The sequence below is a fragment of the Podarcis vaucheri genome (assembly GCF_965113315.1).
Source record: "Podarcis vaucheri genome assembly, chromosome: 7".
Taxonomy (NCBI): domain Eukaryota; kingdom Metazoa; phylum Chordata; class Lepidosauria; order Squamata; family Lacertidae; genus Podarcis; species Podarcis vaucheri.
In genome coordinates this window covers 16,953,532-16,976,845 of record NC_138765.1, presented here as the reverse complement: position 1 = coordinate 16,976,845, position 23,314 = coordinate 16,953,532, and the positions used below count along the sequence as shown (strand labels likewise).

At 43.3% G+C, this 23,314-nt stretch overlaps 1 protein-coding gene across 1 annotated transcript; it reads left to right on the top strand.

Annotated features, from left to right (window-relative positions):
- Positions 1-4,423: 4,423 nt before the first annotated feature.
- On the top strand, positions 4,424-17,304 carry LOC309537967 (phospholipase A2 inhibitor and Ly6/PLAUR domain-containing protein-like). The gene is made up of 5 exons (XM_082233140.1): positions 4,424-4,617; positions 5,913-6,029; positions 8,209-8,364; positions 16,032-16,169; positions 16,851-17,304. Exons 1-5 carry the CDS (start codon positions 4,569-4,571, stop codon positions 17,024-17,026), a joined length of 636 nt encoding a protein of 211 aa, XP_082089266.1. The 5' UTR covers positions 4,424-4,568; the 3' UTR covers positions 17,027-17,304.
- The last annotated feature ends 6,010 nt before the right edge of the window (positions 17,305-23,314 follow it).

Below are 23,314 nucleotides of genomic sequence, written 5' to 3'. Positions count from 1 at the left end.
AGGAGTAAACCCTACACAAATCTGGACTGGAGTCCTTAAGATTTTCAGATGATGTCTTGTACACCTCCTTCCAGCAACATTGGCAGCTGCTCTGCTTTCTTTTGGACTACATCAGTGAGGCCAAGAGAGGTGCCTTATCCTCTGGGCAGCCCAGGACCTCCATACACACTGCTGAGGATTGCACCCCAGAGGCGTCACTTTTGTTGCTGTTAATGCAATGGTTTGACTTCACCCCTCTAGGTGCACTCCATTGTCTCGCAAGATGGATGGATGCATGCAGTAAGGGGTGGGAAATAAACAACTGTGATCCCTGCTGTGTCATGGGCATGTTGACACACTCCATTGCTGCTTTTCCAAAACATCTTATGCTTTCCCTTTTGTATTGGTAGCCTAGATATTTTTCTACTGCTCTTATCATGATGCTAAGGTTTCCATTAGTCATATCTAAAACAGCAAAAATGTGATCAAAGGTCCACACAGCTTCTACAGAAGAGACACAGATATGGCATAATTTCATCCATTTTAATCCATCATGGATGCTCTATTATGTGCATGAAACATACTCTAACTGCTGTGTGTGATGGATATATATATAAAGCCTAGGAGGGTCCAGATTAGCAATGAAATTGGGTAGCAATAAAACAGGCAGGTTGGAACAGTGTTCCGGAACAAGCATTTCATCACACGACACCAGTGAGCTTACAATCCCAGTAAAAGAGTCTGATGACCATCATCACTATATTGCAGACACTGGTCTCCACCCCATCTAGTTATGCCAGCTGATAATTGTCTCCCAACATCAGTTTACTCTTGGTTAAGGGCCTCAGGAAACCATAGAAAGACTGGACCCCCATGCCAAGTGCCAATAAAGACAGTGGGATTTGAGTGAGGCCATAAACTGATCCTGGGTGAGGGAACTATCTGATAGGACAAATTTTTCACATTAAACATGCCATGTGAAAAGTAATGATTTTGCCCCAGAAAACACATTATTGGCTTCTCTATGGGAATGCTCCAACCTGTTCTAAGGAAGGTACTTTGGAATATATTCAGAATGTGCTGGTGATTCCAGTTAGGGGTGGACGTGGGTGCTATTGACAGATCCTAACCCTAACCCCAAACCACCAGTATAGGCTTGCTTTGTAATAATAAGCATATTAACTGGGGTGAGTTTCCTTAAGCAATCAGGCTTCAAAATTAGAATGTCCTGGTACTTTCACATATACACTTTCCCACAGATGAAACTGCTTCCAAGTTTTCAGGACTCATCCCTGGCCTCAAAGACAGAAAACCTAGATGAAACAGCTGCCTCAGAATACCAGTAATTGTCAGCTTTTGGCCAGGGCCCTAAAGCCATTTCCGAGCTTGGGAGGAGATGGGGTTGCGGGCTACCCCCTCCCACACACGCGGGGGCTGGCCTTTTGCCCCCGCGAGACCCCGGGCGTGCCTGTGACCCTGCCTGCCAATCGGCGGGCTGGGGAGGCGTGGCCTAGCCTACTTAAGGCCAGGTACGCCCGGGGACCGCCCTCCTTCCCCTTGCCAGCTGAGCGGTTTTCCCATCCCACCCACCCTTAGGCTTAGCTAGCTATGACCTTGCTATGGACTCTGGTTGGTCGCTGCAAGGGTAGGAATTTTTCCAATTTTCCAATTTTCCAATTTGGCGCACTGTCAGCCTTTTGGTTTTTTCGCCTACCTCGTAGCAATCATCACAACTTCCGCGGTATTGGTGGTTAGGCATTGGCAGGGATTTATTGTTAGGCAAATGAATGGGGGGGAAGGAAGCGCCATCACCTTCCCCCAAGGAAAGGGTAGTCTGGTAGAGGACTCCGGGGGGCGTTGCCTTGTCCAAAACCTAGGGAGGTAAGGGCCTCCGGCACGCCCCCGAGCGGTGACACCCGTGGGATCCTAGTTGGCGTACTTCAACAGGTCTCCCACGGCTTGTGGACAACCCTTCCTGGTCTCCATGCCGGGTAGTCGATAGGAGCCAATGCCTAAGGCCAATACCTTTCAATTCTGTAATCAATAAAGTTGTGGCCTTTTTATGCCCATTAACCTTAAATAACGTGTCCAGTGTCTTCATTTCACATGGGGGAGGGGTCTTGACACTCTGTACATGTTCGCTGCAGCTCACAGATGCCAGCAGCCAAAGAACATTAATTTTGGTGGCTCCTTGAGTTCTGAAACGAGATGAAATATGGAACAGCACAACCCACCCTTAACCCAAGCCAAAGTTCAACTCATTTTCATTAACTTCTGAAAAGCCTCCAAACTGGGATTTCACAGAGATGTAAAAAAGCTATAAGGCCATCTAATGGCTCAAATATATATGCTCGAGAATTTGTAAAGGAAGCCTTGTGTACATGAAATACATGAAAACTTTCTCCATCACTCACCTGGGACAGGACGCTCTGTGGGGCCTCTGAGGAGTCTGTCTGCCTCCTCCCACTCAGCTGCCCTACAGCTGAGGGGGAGGCGGTAGATGGACTGTTTGGGCAGCACGGAGTCTGTGGGTGCCCAAGCCACCATGTCTCTCCCAGGAGAGACGCATGGCTTGAGTGCACTGCAGGCCCCGCGGTGAGTGTTACAAAGCATTTTGTGACTCCCCTCAGTGGTGACACCTGGGGCGGCCTGCCTGTACCACGCACCCCTTCCTCCGCCCCTGCCATCACTGCGATAGAGGAAGGATGCATAGAGTAAATGCCAAGGATGATTTGGCAGAAGCACCTAAAAATACAGGGATGGTGGCATTAAGCTAGACTGGCCGCTACTTTCACCTCAGCTTTTCCCAGCAATTTCCAGCAAAACAAAATAAAAAATCCTGAAGAGTGGGCCAAGAGATAACAAAGCTTTTGCCACTTTGAGGGGGCCCTGGGAGGGAAGACTAAGCTTAGAGAGAAGAGAAACATAGTTGTTATTAACAAACAGAGAGAAAAAGGGAGGAAATGCAGTTTAAGCCAAAGGAGAGAAAGCAATTTATTCACCTTGCTCCCTATCAGCACCATTCACAGTGTATTAATGGTTATGCAGATTTTGGCCTGCATTAAAACCAAAGTCTGAAGTAGTAGGGAAACACCCCAACCTTTTTTAAACACACACACACACACACACACACACACACACACACACCAAACACAGAGATAGATACAGACTAAAAAAAACACTATGATCTTCCATGTGGGACTCCTGTAGTGAGCACTGTGTGGGATGGTTTTTTCAATATTCTTCAAAATTTGCTCCTGCTTGGGGCACAAAATTAGAGTGGCCACAACAATTCCTATTTGCAGAGTTCTGGTCTATGTTGAAAAGACTGGTAGTCCAACATCCATGGCAAAGCTCTTATTGCTTAAGAATGGAGAATATTTTTTAAATAAATGAATTCTGGAATTCTAAATAATTGACCATCCAAAGTAGCTTGGCTGAAAGGGTAAAGTCCAAGAGATACCAAACTGCCTGGATGAGAAGCTTGTGTGATGTACAAATTGACCCCATACCTTCCAACATTTTGGGAGGGCAGTTCGGGGCCCACAACCACCACATCCCGTTCTTTGCTCGTGCCCCTTCTCCCAGTGCTCCCCCCTAAAAATGTTTAGGGGTACTCTCATTTCCTACTCATATTGAAATACTGCTCCTCAATGTGGCAAAACTTAGATTCACAACAGGTTTAGGAGTATGTATGCCCCTGTGTCCCCCCAGAAAAAAAGCACTGCACCTACCTTTGAGCACTCTTCCTCCTTCTCAGGAGTGTGGGGAGATGTGGTGGAGTCTGGTGTAGCATGCAGCGGAGGCCAGCACAGCCTTCCAGCAGGCTGCACCAAACCACCCTCTTTTCTGGAGGCAGCAGATTCCAGGCTGGACTTCTGGTAGGCCACATCAAACTGCCCACTTCTCTGGAGATGTGAGCGGCCTGGTGCAGCCCACCAGAAGGCCTGCCAGCCTACACTGCACCTCCTGATGCAGCGCAGACTGTTTCCTGTTGCAGCGCAGCTATCTTCACCTCCTCCTCTGGTGTTGGAGATGAACCGCCACAAAAGGAGGTCAAGGTAAGTTTTCCTTCCATTTTTTAGTCTTGTTTGTGGACTCACACCACAGCGGAACCCTAAAACACCTGGCGCGACCAGTGCGAGGGATCAAAATTGGGGCATTCGGGATTGGGAACAGAAGCCGGGGTAGCTTATGCCAATCCGTGAAGTCCCAAATAAATCAGGATACTTGAGGGGTCTCTGACCCCTGTGAATATGTTTGTGAAAATGCTTTCCCATATCCACTGTGAAGAACACTGGGGATAACGTGGATTCTCATTTGCCAAAATTTCGTGGTGTTCCTGGAAAAGATTGCATGCAATTTCAAAATTGCTTTGTGTTCCAAGATCACATCAGAGGCTCTCTGGGAAAACATGCTGCCTCCATTTGTGCCAGTTTCCACGTCTCATTAAACCAGTCGTTCGCAAGTGCTGCTTGAGGCTCCCATCCCTGACTATAAATTCCTCTGTAAGCTCATAGCTGTATCCATTGCCTTTGTGGGACCAGGTCTTCTTGAAGTCCTTCTCAGCTCTTGATTATCCCAACACCATGAGAATTCTTCTGTGCACAGGCCTCCTCTTGAGCTTGTTTTCAGTAGGTGAGTAGAAACCAGAGATTCAGTGTTCCATTAATTTCTTCTAGAATAGGGAGGGGGTCAGTAGAGCTAGAGAAAGGAGGTCAAGAACTTCATGTGCTCCTGGATGGGGTATTGAATAGATGGATATTGGGATGAAGAGCAGGAGAATATGGGAATCTTGGTGCGATGAGAAAGTGAATCATACAAGTTACCAAAGTCCCCTAACACTATTATAGTTATCTCTACACCAAAGGAGTGCAATCTAGGAATGTTGATGCCAAGCAGGCTCCCCCTGCTGCAAAGATCTCCTTCCTGTCAAGGAAAAGTCCCTAAATGGAGTGTTCTGATGTCATGGAGGGGTTGAACTGCCCCAGCCTCCATTGGACCCTGTTCTTGGCTGCTGTGGCCCCCTACCTCCACCTGCTGCACTTGCCAGCATGCTATGCTAGGGCTTGGATTGCTCCATTAGGGAGCAAATTGGGCATGCAGGCAAGGGGGTGGGGGGAATAAAACTTCTCATCACATATTATTTTGCTTTTAATGAGCTATTGTTCCAGAACTGCAGTGGCATGTTAAGAGTAGAGATCTAAGCAAACAGCAGCTAGCTTAATTCCAGCTGTGTCATTATCTGCCAAGCCAGGGAAAATGGCGGAGGAGGATTCTTATACAAACTTGTTGAAGGAAATCCTGGTTCAGATTCAAGCCTTGAAGTCGATTCAGCAAGATGTGGCAGAACTTTAAAAAATACTTTCAACAGATGAAAGAGGAAACGTCTCATTATGAAGATTGCTTGACTGTCCACAAAACACTTATGCAAGGAAGTTGTAATATTTTCAGTAAACAAATTACTTATTTAGAGTCACAACTGCAGGGAATCTTGGGGAGTTTGTACGGATAATTTTTTTTAAAAAAAACTGTGGAATGGTCTCCCTTTGGAAGTTATGGACTCTCCTTCTTGGAGGATTTTAAGCAGAGGCTGGATGGCCATCCATCATGGATGCTTTGGTTGAGATTCCTGCATCACAGGGGGTTGGAGCAGATGTCCTGTGGGGTCCCTTCCAAGTTTAAAATCCTATGATATTATGTGTGGTCTTTCTCTATGCAATTAAAAGAGAACTTTGGAAAGAACTTAGAAAGCTATATATTAAGGGTTTATTTTGCTGTCTATTTTGTGATTTTAAGTTGCTACTGGGGTTCTCCCTTGGCACCCAAGAATTGTCTTTTTATACCTTTTTCCCTTGAGTCACCAAAATGGAGATGCCTTGTGGCATATGATCATGACACTGAGCTTTTGTGATCTTCCTTTCTCTCTGTAGGGGCATCACTACAATGTATGACATGTCTATATCTGTACAACAACAAGTGTCTCATGCGACAGGCACGTAAATGTTCAGAGGAAACTTGCCGTGAAGTTGCTCTACAAAGCTATATATGTGAGTAAGGTTTCTTTCCCCCCGCACCCATGTACAAAGAACCCTTCTCAACGGAGGCCTTCCACACACTCAGAAATTACCATGCTCTCTGCGATCAAAGAATTACAGTAAAACCCATACACATGTGACTCAGCCCAAAAGTCTTCTGTAAAATATACAGAAGAGTCTGCCTGCGTTCAACATCTTCTCCTCACAGAAGGAATTATGTGGACTACAACTTTATTAACGGGGATGAAGAATTCTCCAGAAAGATTTATGAGTTCTATGATGATATTACAAGGGGAACAACTGACATATTTAGTGATTCATCTCTTAACCAGGACTTTCCCCCTCCAAATGTTCTGTCTTCAGTGAAAAAGCTAAAAGATTGATTTAGGTTTTTTAACACTTCAAGGCTGAGTATGTGGGAGTCCATTTTTCAGGAGCCTCCTAAATATGATACAGTCAGATATTGTAAACCAGCAATTCTATATCTGATTTTCTTCGATGTTCTGCTGAAATTGAGAATGCTGAGGTCGGCTGTTGGGATCAGGCACGATCCCTGGCATGAACCAGGCCTAGAAAAGATTCTAGTGTATAGTCTTTCTGGCCCCCATCATCTTCCTGCATGGGATGTTGTAGGAATCCACTGACAATGGACAATCAATCAAATGTCCTTCCATCCACCCACTCAATCAAAACATGGCACAGATTCTATAATGAACTACTTTTTAAACGTGTACCCACGATACATTAATAGGTACATACTTTTTAAATGTATATAATTTCCTACTCATTGATGTATAGAGGCGCTCTTTGCTTTTCTTCTTTCTGAATTGTTGTTTCTGACCAAATTCATGCTATATGCACTAAAATTCAAATCCTAACTATGTGAACTCAGAAGCAAATCCCAATGAATTCAGTGAGCCTTACTCTCAGATGTGTGGGGGTTCAGATTTCAGCCTTAAATAGCTTCCTGCTGTAAAATTTAAAAGCCAAGGGGACACATAAATCATTATTGTTCTTTTCAGATGGAAAAAAGATATCTCTTTGGTTACTTCTGAATTTTATCCATGCTCCTCAGTCGTAGCCTCTTTGTCCAATTTGGGAGAGCCACCAGGGTATGACTGCCCATCACCCCAATCTCCATTTTAAAAGTGGCATTACATTTAAAATGATTTTCCTTGCTCCCCCTAGGTCCTGCTATCATTTTTACATTTTTACAATGTTAAAATTCACTTATCTGAATGTAATACATTTTGCCCAAACCTTGCTATATTCTCTGCAGATTTATATATTCGAACAGCCAAAGTTTGCCCCCTTCCTTCCTTCCTTCCTTCCTTCCTTCCTTCCTTCCTTCCTTATGCTTTGCAGGTTGGCAGCAGCTATTTTTGGACAGAAGTCATGCAGGGAGGGAGGGAGGGAGGGAGATCAAACATATCAGAGAGCAGGAGAGATCGGCCAATTCAGGGAGCAGGAGAGATCAGAGAAATCAGTTTCTCCTCTGTTTCCCTTTTACTGGTTGGCTGCAGCCATTTCAGGAATAAATAACTGAAAAGGGGTTGGGGAGATCAGAGAAACCCTGGATTAAAAATGTTCCCATAGGAATTAATGGAAATAATGAACTCATAAAGCCAATGCTTGACTAAGGAATGACCAGGGAACACATTGAGGGACCTGCATGTATTGGCACAAGTCAGCTAACTTTCATCTTGCCCAACTTTCCCCCACCATCTTCTTACCTCTCCAGATTCTGGGAGACTGGGGGGAAGGGGAGCTGCCTGGCGCAGGAAAGAGAGACAGCTTGGCTTCCTCGCTAGCCTGACTCATTGCTGCCTCTTGGACCCCATTCTCTTCCGCCTCTGGTTCTCGACTGCTCTCTCCCTCAGATTCTTCCTGCTCACTAAAACCTGTTATCTTTTCAGTTTCTGACACCTCCATCTCCCTCTTATCCCTCTGACCACTCATTGTAGTCCCACAACAAAGCCCCTGGCTCTGAGCCTTCTTCCCTTGGGGGTTCCCCACCTGGTGCTTCCTGCTTTGCCTCTGCATCCAGTCAGCCCATGACACCACACTTATAGCACCAGTGCACAGCATCAAACTAAACACATTCCATTTTATGTATCTATTAAATCTCCCAATAAAAAAATCTGGGGCAAAAATGATTGACTTGCTATTCCTCTCTAATTCTTCTTCACAGTTTCTGAATACCTCCTCTGCCTTACTTACAGTGACTGCGCTAACACTCAGGATTGTATCCCAGGCACCTTTTCTATTTCTGGAGGAACCCCCCAATTCTTTCGGATGCAAGCTGAATGCTGCAATACTGACGAATGCAACGAAAACCCTATTCAATGTAAGGGCCCTAGTATTTTGGGCACTTTCTGTATCAACAGTTCTTGCCCAGAGGCAAAATATAGAACTTCCCAAAGACAAAATGTAATATTAAGACACTTATATTCCACCAAGTGTCCATTCCTTTAAATATAGCCTTTCCATAATATATGCATAATATACTTCAGCCCTTACAGAATGTGTATGGAGCTGACTTACCTACTTGAACAAATGTTTTGCTGTCTTATCATTCCATTGTGGACTGGCTGAAAGAAGACGTTTGAAACAGAGATTTGCATCCAGTGATCTTGTCGTCGGAATCCCACTTGGGATTTCACACAGCCGAGGCTCTATCACAGTGGTTTGAGCGATTGAGAGTAAGGCTACAGCACTCACTGGAAAATGGGTTGTTTTCATCCAGTGTGTGGATTATCCTTTGTGTGTCGAGGTCCCCAAGCCACCCCAAATAAACTCACACTTCACACATCAATTTTGTTTCAGGCTTTTTGGCATGATTTTGGCCATAACTTTATTTAAATACACACATGTGAGTGGTTGCTTAGGCATTGGTTACGTCTATCTGTCCTTGCCCCAGGGACAAAACTGACTTCTGGATTCCAGCTGAAGCCAGTCAGGGAAAACAATACTGGGGAGAAATGAAGCTGGGCAACAGACCCTCACTTCTCACCCGCATGCTCCCGGGGCTTGCACGGCCCAAGCCCAATGCCAGGGACTTGGATGAAAAGGATGGCAAGCCCTTTTAACGGAATTCCCTTGCAGCACCACCATTGGAGGGGTAGGCACTTACCCCTCCACCCACCAATTTTAACCAATGCCTAACCGCAAACCTTACAAGTTGTGACGATTTGCTGCGCAGTAGGCAAAAACCAAATGGCACCAGCCAATCAGCCAAATGGACAAAATTCCTACCAGGCCCCTGCCCCAACAGCAGGCAACCCCATGACAGGCATAGCAAGGTCAAAGCAAACACACCCCCCCAATTCAGGGAGGGTGCCCGGGTGATCCAGTGCACGCAGCCCAAGAGGATGCCGAAGGCTGTGTGCCCAGTATTTAAAACCTTTGACCCCACCTCCAATTTGGCAACATCGAAGTCTCCCCAGAGACTCAAATTACCCAATCACTGCCCGTGGACATCCAAACGGGTCTGGCCAGCAACAGTGGGGTGGCCTGCTGGCCCCCACCGCAACACGTCCTCTCTGTTGGGGAGGACACATTTTAGCAACAAGTATATTTCTAGAGGTTCTATTCTCTTGATTGAATGAAGGTACATTTAGCTGGAACTTTGGTTTTGAGACATCCCATATTGTACTTGAACATGATTTTGGTTTTGCAGTTCTCCCGCAAAAATGCTCACCAACTCTGGTCGCTCTTCCCTTTAAAAAAACTCAACAACTCTGGGGAATCCTCCTCCCTCCAACGACAATGGGTAGATCACTGCCGTTTTTTTTATATATACTGGGAGTAGATCACAGTCTCTTGGGAGTTGGACGTGCCTGGTATATATTATGTAAAGGTTATATTTAAAGAAACAGACACTTGGTGGAGTATAAATGTCTTGTTTTTACATTTTGTCTTTGAGAAGTTCTGTGTAATTGCATACTGAGTTATGTGAGCTGTGTTTCTTTATTTCTCTGTATTCCTTTGTGTTGTGTTTTGCTTACTTTGTTGCAGAGGCAAAATATAACTGGGTGAAAGGTTTGTCTTCCTAGTGTCTCTGGAAAGCAATTGGACTCCTCTTCACGAGTCCCATAAAATCTGATGTGGGGATCTTGTGCTTTTCTATTTGGTCATCAAATTTCCCAGATCAAAAGCAAGTAATAGTTTTTGCATGTCTGGGAAAATCAAGAGATGTGCACACATTTATCAATTTATATATGAGGGTGAGGGGAATTGACATATTTATTAGTGTGACTTTATTTATAACTGGGTGTGTTACTATTGTCACATTCCGTGAAGTTTAATGAAAGAAGCAACAACCCTTCTAAAATGTCAAAACTAGATCCTATTTAAGATTTGACTGAATGTTGTAGCATTTTCATTTCATTGTTGGGGGCAGGGCGGCTGTTGCCCACAGCAAACCAGTATGTACACAGTAGCATCATTCCCAACAAATGATCTTGTTAATGGTGATAATCACAATGATCACTCCAAGACTGAACCTGAAACCACTATAAATGCCTATCATGGATAGTAGAAAAGTATCATCTTCCATTCAAAAGAGTAAGCCTGGATCCTAGAATCTGTGGGGAAGCCTTCTTTCATCTCATAGGCTGGTAAGGATCAATGCCAATCTGCTTTTGTCCCGGCTGGCAGAATTGTCAATCTCATTTCACACAATTCAGATCACTCTCATGCAGAAGCAGGTAGACACCAAGATCACCAAGTGGGGTAGAAGTGGGGTAGAAGTGGAAGGATCATTAGGCGCGAGTGATCATGTTCTTCTGAAGTTTACTATACAGCGGAAAGGAGCAGCCAAGCATACTAGGACTCAATTTCTTGACTTTAAGAAAGCCGACTTCATAAAACTTAGGGAAGTGCTGGGTGAGATCCCATGGACAGTAATACTAAAAGGAAAGGGAGTTCATGATGGCTGGGAGTTTGTTAAGAGGGAGATAGTAAAAGCACAACCTCAGGCAATACCAATGAGACGGAAACATGGAAGGTGCCTAAAGAAGCCAGGGTGGCTATCTAAAGAACTTTTAACTGAGTTAAGATTAAAAAAGGATGTGTACAAAAAATGGAAAAGGGGGGAAACCACCAAAGAGAAATTCAAACAAATAGCCAGCACGTGTAGACACAAAGTCAGAAAAGCTAAAGCACAGAATGAACTCAGGCTTGCTAGAGAGGTTAAAAGCAACAAAAAAGGCTTTTATGGGTATGTTCGTAGCAAAAGGAAGAACAAAGAAACAGTGGGATCACTCAGAGGAGAAGATGGTGAAATGCAAACAGGGGACACAGAAAGGGCTGAACTCCTCAATGCCTTCTTTGCCTCAGTCTTCTCCGATAAAGAAAACAATGCCCGACCTGAAGAATCTGGAGCAAATGATTCAGCAAAGGAAACACAGCCCAGAATAACTAAGGAGATAGTACAATAATACTTGGCTAGTTTAGATAATAATAATAATAATAATAATAATAATAATAATAATAATAATAATAATAATTTATTTGTACCCCGCCCATCTGGCTGGGTTTCCCCAGCCACTCTGGGCGGCTTCCATAGAAACAAAAAATACAGTAAAATATCACAGATTAAAAGCTTCCCTGAACAGGGCTGCCTTAAGATGTCTTCTAAATGTCAGGTAGTTATTCATCGCTTTGACATCTGATGGGAGGGCGTTCCACAGGGCGGGCGCCACTACCGAGAAGGCCCTCTGTCTGGTTCCCTGTAGCTTTGCTTCTCGCAATGAGGGAACCGCCAGAAGGCCGTTTAGGGCTTTAAAGGTCAGCACCAACACTTTGAATTGTGCTCGGAAACATACTGGGAGCCAATGTAGGTCTTTCAAGACCGGTGTTATGTGGTCCCGGTAGCCACTCCCAGTCACCAGTCTACCTGCTGCATTCTGGATTAATTGCAGTTTCCGGGTCACCTTCAAAGGTAGCACCACGTAGAGCGCATTGCAGTAGTCCAAGCGGGAGATAACTAGAGCTTGCACCACTCTGGTGAGACAGTCCGCGGGCAGGTAGGGTCTCAGCCTGCGTACCAGGTGGAGTTGGTAGACAGCTGCCCTGGATACAAAATTGACCTGCGCCTCCATGGACAGCTGTGAGTCCAAAATGACTGCCAGGCTGCGCATCTGGTGCTTCAAGGGCCCTATTCAGGACCAGGGACTCCTCCACACCAGCCCACCCCCTGTCCCCCAAAAATAATACTTCTGTCTTGTCAGGATTCAACTTCAATCCATTAGCCGCCATCCATCCTCCAACCGCCTCCAGGCACTCACACATGACCTTCACCACCTTCACTGGTTCTGATTTGAAAGAGAGGTAGAGCTGGGTATCATCTGCATATTGATGGACACCCAGCCCAAACCCCCTGATGATCTCTCCCAGCGGCTTCATGTATTCAAGTCTCCAGGGCCAGATGAACTGCATCCAAGAGTATTAAAAGAACTGGCAGATGTGATCTCAGAACCACTGGCAGTCATCTTTGAGAATTCCTGGAGAACAGGCGAAGTCCCGGCAGACTGGAGGAGGGCAAATGTTGTCCCTATTTTCAAAAAGGGGAAAAGAGAGGACCCAAATAATTACCACCCTGTCAGTCTGACATCAATACCAGGGAAGATTCTGGAGCAGATCATTAAGCAAACAGTCTGTGAGCACCTAGAAAGGAATGCTGTGATCACCAATAGTCAGCATGGATTTCTGAAAAATAAGTCATGTCAGACTAACCTGATCTCGTTTTTTGACAGAATTACAAGCCTGGTAGATGAAGGGAATGCAGTGGATGTAGCCTACCTTGATTTCAGCAAGGCATTTGAAAAGGTGCCTCATGATATTCTTGTAAAGAAGCTGGTAAAATGCGGTCTTGACTATGCTACCACTCAGTGGATTTGTAACTGGCTGACTGACCGAACCCAAAGGGTGCTCATCAATGGTTCCTCTTCATCCTGGAGAAGAGTGACTAGTGGGGTGCCACAGGGTTCTGTCTTGGGCCCGGTCTTATTCAACATCTTTATCAACGACTTGGATGATGGACTCAAGGGCATCCTGATCAAATTTGCAGATGACACCAAACTGGGAGGGGTGGCTAACACCCCAGAGGACAGGATCACACTTCAAAACGACCTTGACAGATTAGAGAACTGGGCAAAAACAAACAAGATGAATTTTAACAGGGAGAAATGTAAAGTATTGCACTTGGGCAAAAAAAATGAGAGGCACAAATACAAGATGGGTGACACCTGGCTTGAGAGCAGTACATGTGAAAAGGATCTAGGAGTCTTGGTTGATCACAAACTTGACATGAGCCAACAGTGTGACGCGACAGCTAAAAAAGCCAATGCAATTCTGGGCTGCATCAATAGGAGTATAGCATCTAGATCAAGGGAAGTAATAGTGCCACTGTATTCTGCTCTGGTCAGACCTCACCTGGAGTACTGTGTCCAGTTCTGGGCACCACAATTCAAGAAGCACACTGACAAACTGGAACGTGTCCAGAGGAGGGCAACCAAAATGGTCAAAGGCCTGGAAGCGGGCGACTTCCGGGTTGGTGCGAACAGCTAATGGCGGATTCCCTCCGAGCTCCGGAGGGAATCGGCTCCTCTGGGGACGGGTCCTGCCGCGACGGCGATGCGGAGACCCTTAAAAACTGCAGGCACGGATGCCTGCAGACCTGGTGACTCAGTGGGCACCTTAAGCGCCCCCGACTCACGAAGAGCCTTTTTAAAGGCTTCAGAGAGAGTACGGAGAGTGGCGTGGTGCTTGGAGTAGACCGCTATCCCAGAGGAGCGAAGCCGTATGCCATGGCTGAAGAGCGCTGACTTTTTTCCTTAAATTCGGACCCGAAAAAGAAGCAACCCGTGAGTAGATTGGATTTCGGACTTTAAAATATCGATCTGCGAATTCGGTACGACCGGGGGATGTGTCAAAGGGAAGTCCGCACCCCCCGTCCTGCAGACGATTTAAAGCAATAGCAGGAGAACTAAGTTGGATAGCCTACCCTTTTGGGGTGAGTTAAAAATACATTAACTTTCACGATTTGACAAAAGAAGTGTGGAGCTGGAGTGTAAGAGTGGATTTTTAGAAGTTTTTTTTTCTTGTTCTATGTAACCCCCCCCCCCTCCCGGGCCTGGGAGCGTCCTGTCTTTGAGCCTGTTGAAGAGGAAAGGAATTTGACAGCTGTCAAAAGCTGCCAAACGGGTAATTTAAAGTGAAAAAGCTTGTTATTTAAGACCTCTCTGGACTAAATGTAATACAATTGAACTAAAGTGGTTGGAAACAAAGAAATAACGAGGTAAAGGACTGTTGGGAAACGATTACTAAGTAACTAGATTCCCCCTGGGGGAAATTCTGAGACATTACAATGGCTGTGGATGGAAATTTACTAGCTGAGATAGAAAGAACGTTTTACCTTGTGGGAATTCTACAAGAGCAGAGTCTGGCTATGAATAAACAACTTATGACCTTGACTTCTGGAATAAGCAGCTCTGCTGAATGTATTGAGGATTTGAATGAGAAAAAATCTACGGCTGAACTGGAAGAGATATCGCAAGAAGTGAAGGAGACTAAACAAGTAAAGGAGAAAGCACAGATGGAAAGTACCAACCAGAAGCCTACACAAGTGGATTATAAACAAGAAGACCCTTGGATTACATGGATTACAAATCTGCAAAAGATGCGAAAGATGAAGGAGGAGGCCCCTGGAATACTTGGAACTCAAGAACTTAAAAGAAAGAAGGAATATGATTGGGGCCTCCATTCTGATTCTGAATATGAAGGATTGGTGGAACTTTTGCAGCAGTTGTCTTTAAGTTCTTTTGTGGGAAGAAAACTTGGCTTGAGTGGGACAGAACTCCTTCGAGATTTGATGACCAACACAAAGGACTACCAACAAAACCGGCGGAGAGGGACTGAAAGAGACTTGAAGGCCTCGGATGTGAGGAATCCAGGCTAAGAACTGTTATTTTGGACATATATTTGGGAAGGGACGGAAACCGGGGATGGGAGGGGGGGGACAGAATTTTAAAAACACTTATGACCTCTGGGTTTAGTCAATATGATTTATGTTTCATAAAAAATGGGAAATCGATGGAAGGGAATCTGAGTCCAACTTAGGAAAGAATTTAATTTTCTATAAAAGATGTAATATTAACATGGTAAAGAGGGAAAATAATAACTTGCTGACATAATCATGGGAATTGGGATGTATGAAGGGGGGGGGGTGGGGGGAAGTCAAGGACCAAAGTTAAGAAAGTAAGATGTTTAAAGTTATACATGTTTTTGTCGTTGTCTTTTATGTGTGTGTTATGTTTTTATAAAATGTGAATAACCAATAAAAATTTCATTAAAAAACAACAAAGGCCTGGAAGCGATGCCTTATGAGGAACGGCTAAGGGAGCTGGGCATGTTTAGCCTGGAGAAGAGGAGATTAAGGGGTGATATGATAGCCATGTTCAAATATATAAAATGATGTCACATAGAGGAGGGAGAAAGGTTGTTTTCTGCTGCTCCAGAGAAGCGGACACGGAGCAATGGATCCAAACTACAAGAAAGAAGATTCCACCTAAACATTAGGAAGAACTTCCTGACAGTAAGAGCTGTTCGACAGTGGAATTTGCTGCCAAGGAGTGTGGTGGAGTCTCCTACTTTGGAGGTCTTTAAGCAGAGGCTTGACAACCATATGTCAGGAGTGCTCTGATGGTGTTTCCTGCTTGGCAGGGGGTTGGACTCGATGGCCCTTGTGGTCTCTTCCAACTCTATGATTCTATGATTCTATGCATGTTCTGAGAAAGACCTGCATATGTTACATACAGAAGCCATACTCATGAGCAACACTCAACAATATTTATATTAGATTTTCCCAGCTGGATGGCACTTTTAGAACACCTTGCCGGGGGGGGGGATAGTTATAACCCTTTGTACAAACTGCAAAATAAGGGCCAGAATGGACCAGTCATGTCAGAATAAATGGAATCCATCTGCTAACCATAAATTTCATTTTGCCAGTGCAACCTGAGAGTTTTGGTCCACTGCAGTGCCCATTCTGTTTTACGAAGAATGCATATGATTGTGTGGTCATCGGCACCCATAACTGCCCTATTGGAGAGACTAAGTGCATAACATTTGCTGGTACCATGCAGCAAGGTGAGTAGAACGGCCAAACAGCAGAGGGTGGGGGGGGTGAGAGAAAGCAGCTTTCAGCCATCAGCTACCTGACCCTTTTCTGACCAAATGTGATAAAAGCAAAGGATGGGTTGGGGACCTGTGTTTTCTTTGAGGGGATGAATTTAAAGTTTTCTTTACACTGCTTGCCCCATTCCTCAGTCAATGGCATGGTGTTGACCCACCCCCAGACAGTGCTGGGAAATCCCTGATCACATGGAAGCAAACATGTATAAAGCTGTCATTCCCATTTTGAGTTTCCACATGCCTTGGAGGGATGTTGTCTTGTGGGCTTTGGGGGAAATTAAATTGGTGGCTAAATTTGCAAATGTGGGCTTCACCCAATAGCCTTGGTCTGGTCAGAGTACAAGTAGACAGGGAAGAAAGGGAAAGCAGGGCTTGTGGAAGACATCAGAAGTGGGCTGTTCTCAGGTGCCATGGTCTTGAAATTTGCCCAAGAATCCCACGCCCTGATGCCAAACCTGACTCATATTACTCTGCTTCATCTTTCATTTCAGTGTCTTTTGGGGGGGGGATGAAAATACATCTTGTGAATTTTCAGGGAACATAACAGGGGTGGGGGTAAAAGGGTCCTGCAGGTTGCCCAAGTGTGCTGGGTCCTTAAGTCAACCCTGACTCATATTAACATTCTTCTCTTTCTAGTGGGTACAACTCTACGGTTGGCTGCTTTCAAAGGATGTGCAACACCAGATTTCTGTAATTTCATAACAACAATCCCAACAGGAGTAAAGCAAAGTCTGAATGGCTTGCTGAGGTTCAATGTCACCCAAGCGACATGTGTTGATGCCCAGCCATCGTCCTATACTTCTGACCTATAGATGTGCCCTTCGTGGGACTTGGGAGGAAACTGTGCTATCAGCGGCAGGGTGTGGAAGATCTCTGGAGAAGCTGGAGGCAGGTGCAAGAGGGCAGGAAATTGAGGTTTGGGAGATGTAGTTAGAGAAAATATGGCACAGGGATTTCCATTTGAATTGTTATCTGAATAAATTGATAAAGCAGAGAAATTCTGTTTCTTGCATTGGGGCTTTTCAAGTGAATAATTTATATGCAGTAATGGCACAATCAATGTTAACTTCTGAAGGCCAAGAACGAGAAGAAAACTGAAAATTGTAATCTGGGATATTAATAGTTTTCCCCTAATGGCACAGGTTTTAGTTTTGGTTTTTCTTTAGTAGGGGGAACTAGTTCCACTAGGAAAGCTGAATGAAGAGAAAAGCATTACAATTTCTGGCTTTGTTATGTGCTCAGTCTAGAAGGCTCATTTTTCCATTACACCACTATTATCTGCAAATATGTAAAGAAACTAGAGATCAGATAAAAGATCTCAGTTGTCTGTCCAGTTACATCCTGACTTAACTAGTGACTGATTTCTTTGGCTCACCCACCCCCACCATTCAAATGTTTCCAGAAGCTTTGATTCTGAGGAATATTCAATTAAAAATTCACTAGCAGCTTGTACCTGGTGGTTCTCAGGAATTCCAAGGAACCAAAAATCTGTATGGTTGGGAAAGGTCTATAGACTGAAACTTCCTCCTTGATGTCAGGAACCCTCAAGACAAATTGTCCCAAAACGATTCACATTCTAAAGCCAAAACACAGGTGTAGCATGAAAGGCAAGGTCCAGACATAATCCAAGGTCAAAACGCAGTAAGTCCTTTGTTTCTTAGGTGTAAAGGCATAATGCAAAGTCAGATCCCTTAAGGGTGTCCTGAACCCAATCATGTTTGTGTATACTTAATGTGGGGTGCATGAGTTGTTAGGGGAGAGGTTTTACCTCTGGTGGAGGACATGTTGTGCTCATTCTGGGGTAGTTTGTTCACCTTTGCCCCCCCCCTTGCATCTGTGGCTGCTGGAAGCAAGTGACAGCATCCACACCCCAGGAAATTGCTTTGAATGGCTAGCTAAACCAGGTGAGGGATAAACCAGCTGACCCTAAACCTCCACTGCTTTGTGGGATACCTTCAGGAGAAGAAAAGGCTTAGGAGTCAATCCTACACCAGTGGTTTTCAACTTTTTTCAGCCTACAGCACCCATGACCAACCGCATTCCTTCGGTGGGAGCCACTTACAATGGGGTTCCATTACAGGGCATCACCCTGTTCCACTCCTGTCCCATTCCACCCCACCCCCTTTCAGTGCAGTTTTTGTTATTTTCCCCTCTAAAATGATATTTATTAAAGTTTCAAAGAAAAGATTACATAGATAAAAAGAAAAGAAAAAGAAATAAAAAAGAAAAAATACAAAATATAGGAAAAAGATAAAAAACACTTAAAAAAAACACATTGATCCTTCCATAACTTACATTTCTTTTCCTTACTTCCCTGACTTCCTCACGCCTCCCTTTTTTGTATTCCAGTTCTATTAGTTAATTCAGCAATTCCTTTCCCTCTTTGTTTTTGTCTTAATCCTTTAACTTAATATATTATAACTTTGGATTCTCATCTGTTAACAATCCATTTTTACATACACCTTTATAACATTGCTGCTAAGACCACTTAATTTCATTCTGACATCATTCTAACATTCATTAATTTTGCAGTATTTCTGTAAATAGTCTTTAAATTTCTTCCAATCTTCTTCCACCGACTCTTCTCCCTGGTATCGGATTCTGCCAGTCATTTCCGCCAGTTCCATATAGTCCATCACCTTCACCTGCCATTCTTCCAGAGTGGGTAAATCTTGTGTCTTCCAATAATTTGTATTTTTGCTGCTGTTGTGGCATACATAAAGAAAGTTCTGTCCTTCTTTGGCACCAATTGGCCGACCATGCCCAGGAGAAAGGCCTCTGGTTTCTTCAAGAAGGTATATTTATATAACTTTTTCATTTCATTATAGATCATCTCCCAGAAAGCCTTAATCCTTGGGCAAGTCCACCAAAGGTGAAAGAATGTACCTTCAGTCTCTTTACATTTCCAACATTTATTATTGGGCAAGTGATAGATTTTTGCAAGCTTGACTGGTGTCATGTACCACCTGTATATCATTTTCATAATATTCTCTCTTAAGGCATTACATGCTGTAAACTTCATACCTGTGGTCCATAACTGTTCCCAGTCAGCCATCATAATGTTATGTCCAACGTCTTGTGCCCACTTAATCATAGCAGATTTCACCGTTTCATCCTGAGTATTCCATTTCAACAGCAAGTTATACATCTTTGACAAAATCGTAGTTTTGGGTTCTAACAGTTCTGTTTCTAATTTTGATTTTTCCACCTGGAAGCCTATTTTCTTGTCCAAATTGTATGCCTCCATTATCTGATAATAATGAAGCCAATCTCGCACTTTGTTTTTTAGTTTCTCAAAACTCTGCAGTTTCAATCTATCTCCCTCTTGTTCCAGAATTTCCCAATATTTCGGCCATTTGGCCTCCATATTGAGCTTTTTCTGAGCTTTCGCTTCCATCGGTGACAGCCACCTTGGGGTTTTATTTTCCAGTAGGTCTTTATATCTTATCCAGACATTAAACAATGCTTTCCTGACAATATGATTTTTAAATGCTTTATGTGCTTTGACCTTATCATACCACAAATATGCATGCCATCCAAATACATTATTAAAACCTTCTAAGTCCAAAATGTCTGTGTTTTCAAGAAGCAGCCATTCTTTCAGCCAGCAAAAAGCTGCTGATTCATAAAAAAGTTTAAGGTCTGGCAGGGCAAATCCACCTCTTTCCTTTGCATCCGTTAGTATTTTAAATTTTATTCTAGGCTTCTTGCCCTGCCAGACAAATCTAGAGATATCTCTCTGCCACTGCTTGAAGCAATCCATTTTGTCCAAAATTTGCAATGTTTGAAAGAGAAATAACATTCTAGGCAATACATTCATTTTTTATCGCAGCAATACGGCCTAGCAGTGAAAGCTTCAAATTTGACCAAATTTCTAAGTCTTTTTTCACTTCAGCCCAGCATTTTTCATAATTGTCTTTAAATAGATTCCCATTTTTAGCTGTCATGTTAATCCCCAGGTATTTCACTTTCTTAACCACTGTTAAACCTGTTTCATTCTGAAACCTCTCTCTCTCAATCGCAGTTAAGTTTTTCTCTAAGACCTTTGTTTTTAACTTATTCAATTTAAATCCTGCAACCTGACCAAATTCTTGAATCAGTTCCAAAACCCTTTTAGTACTAGATTCTGGCTCCTGTAATGTCAATACTAAGTCATCTGCAAATGCTGTCAATTTGTACTGTTTAGCTCCGACTTGTATACCTTTAACCAGTTGGTCCCTTCTAATCATATTCAGCAGGACCTCCAGGACCGATATAAAAAGCAATGGGGAGATTGGGCAACCTTGTTGTGTCCCTTTTTCTTTTTTTTTTATAATAATTTTTATTACATTTTTTCCAAATTACAGAGAAAACAAAAAGAAAGACAGAGCTAAGGAAAAAAAGAAAGAAAAAACAGAAAATCTCAACCATTTCGACAACTTATTTCAAATTCCCATTGGACTTCCCCACATCTCCCATATGAATGCATTCTTGATAATAAAATTTGCCAGCAAATTATACCCTTATTTCATGTGTTTCTTTACATTTTCAGTTGCAATTTAAGTTTAAATCTCTTATTCTCCAATTACTCTAAAAATGTAACATAATATCCTTTTTACCCGTTTAAACTTTGATTCTTTCATGAATATTGTCAGTTTCATAAATAATTAAATTTCATTGCTGGGGCTAACGTTCCCAATCATACGACGTCTTATGTTTCATACAACTTATAATACTTCTGCAAATAGTCTTTAAATTTTTTCCAGTCCTCCTCCATTGCCTCTTCTCCCAAGTCTCGGATCCTTGCAGTCATCTCGGCCAGTTCCATGTAGTTCATCAATTGCGTCTGCCAGTCCTCCAGTGTGGGCAAATCTTGGGTCTTCCAATGCTTAGCAATAAGGATTCTTGCTGCTGTTGTAGCATACATAAAAAAAGTTCTATCCTTTTTTAACACCTTCTGGCCGACAATGCCCAGAAGGAAGGCCTCTGGTTTCTTGGGGAAGGTGTACTTAAACACCTTTTTTAACTCGTTATAAATCATTTCCCAAAAGGCCTTCAATCTTGGACAAGTCCACCAGAGGTGAAAGAATGTCCCTTCAGCCTCCTTACATTTCCAACATTTATTGTCAGACAAATGGTATATCTTAGCAAGTTTGACTGGGGTCATGTACCACCGGTATACCATTTTCATAATGTTTTCTTTCAAGGCATTACATGCCGTAAATTTCATACCGGTGGTCCATAACCTTTCCCAGTCTTCGGACATAATATTGTAACCAATGTCTTGAGCCCATTTTATCATGGCTGACTTAACTGTCTCATCCTGAGTGTTCCATTTAAGCAGCAAGTTGTACATTCTCGATAATACCTTGGTCTTTGGTTCTAGCAACTCTGTCTCAAGTTTCGATCTTTCCACCTGGAATCCTACCTTTTTATCTAACTTAAAAACCTCATTAATTTGGGCATAGTGTAGCCAATTTTGCACCTTATCCTTTAGTTTTTCAAAGCTCTGCAACCTCCAATTACCTCCGATGTTTTCTATTATTTCCCAATATTTCGGCCAATGTGCCTCCATATTGGCTGTTTTCCGAGCTTTGGCCTCTATTGGTGAGATCCACCTCGGAGTTTTGCTTTCCAATAAGTCTTTGTATTTTTTCCAGACCATATATATTGCTTTCCTGACAATATGGTTTTTGAACATTCCATATGTTTTCCCCTTGTCATACCACAAATACGCATGCCAACCTAACGAATTGTTAAAGCCTTCCAGATCTAGGACATCAGTGTTTTCCAATAAGATCCAATCCTTCATCCAGCAGAAGGCCGCAGCTTCATAGTATAACCTTAAGTCCGGCAGGGCAAACCCCCCTCTCTCCTTTGCATCAGTTAGTATTTTAAACTTTATTCGGGGCTTTTTGCCCTGCCAGACGAACCTAGAAATATCCCTCTGCCACTTTCCAAAACATTCCACTCTGTCCACGACCTGCAAGGCTTGAAACAGAAACAACATTTTTGGCAAAACGTTCATTTTTATAACTGCAATTCGGCCTAACAAGGATAATTTCAGTCTTGACCAAATTTCCAAATCTTTTTTAACCTCTGACCAGCATTTTTCATAATTATCTTTGAATAGATTCAAATTCTTAGAAGACAGATTAACCCCCAGGTATTTCACTTTTTTAACAATGTTTAGTTCTGTTTCCCTCTGGAACCCCTCTGTTTCAATAGCCGTCAAATTTTTCCCTAACACCTTAGTTTTTTGTTTGTTCAACTTAAAACCCGCCACCCGACCAAATTTCTGAATCAATTCCAAAACTCTTTTTGTACTAGGTTCTGGCTCCTGTAATGTTAAAACCAAGTCATCTGCAAATGCTTTCAGTTTATATTGTTTCGCTCCGACCCGTATTCCTTGTACCTGCCGATCCTCCCTTATCATATTCAGCAAAACCTCCAGAACCGAAATAAACAACAGAGGGGATAGGGGGCACCCCTGGCGTGTTCCTTTTTCAATATGAAGTTCTTCTGTCACCACATTGTTCACTATCAACTTAGCTTTTTGTTCCGAATAGATTGCCTCTATTCCATTCTCAAACCCCCTTCCCACTCCCATCCCTTCCAAGTTTTTCTTCATAAATTTCCAAGAAATGTTGTCAAAGGCCTTCTCCGCATCAATAAAAATTAACACTGCTTTGGTGTTAATGTTTGTTTGTAAAAGTTCCAGAATATCGATAATGTTCCTGGTGTTGTCAAACAAATGTCTGCCTGGGAGAAAGCCTGCTTGGTCCTTATGAATTACTTCATTTAATACTTTTTTAAATCTATTAGCTAGAACATCCGCAAATATTTTGTAATCCACATTTAGGAGTGAGATGGGTCGGTAGTTCTTAAGTTGAGTCTTTTCAGTTTCCACTTTAGGTATCAGTGTGATGAATGCTTCTTTCCACGTATCTGGTGCCCTCCCTCCCCCCATAATCTGGTTACAAACCTCCATTAATGGTTGTATCAAGTAGTCTTTTAAAGTCTTATAGTATTTGGAGGTGAGTCCATCAGGGCCTGGAGATTTGCCTAGCTGCATATTCTGAATGGCATCCTCAATTTCCTGTTGTGTTATTTTACAGTTC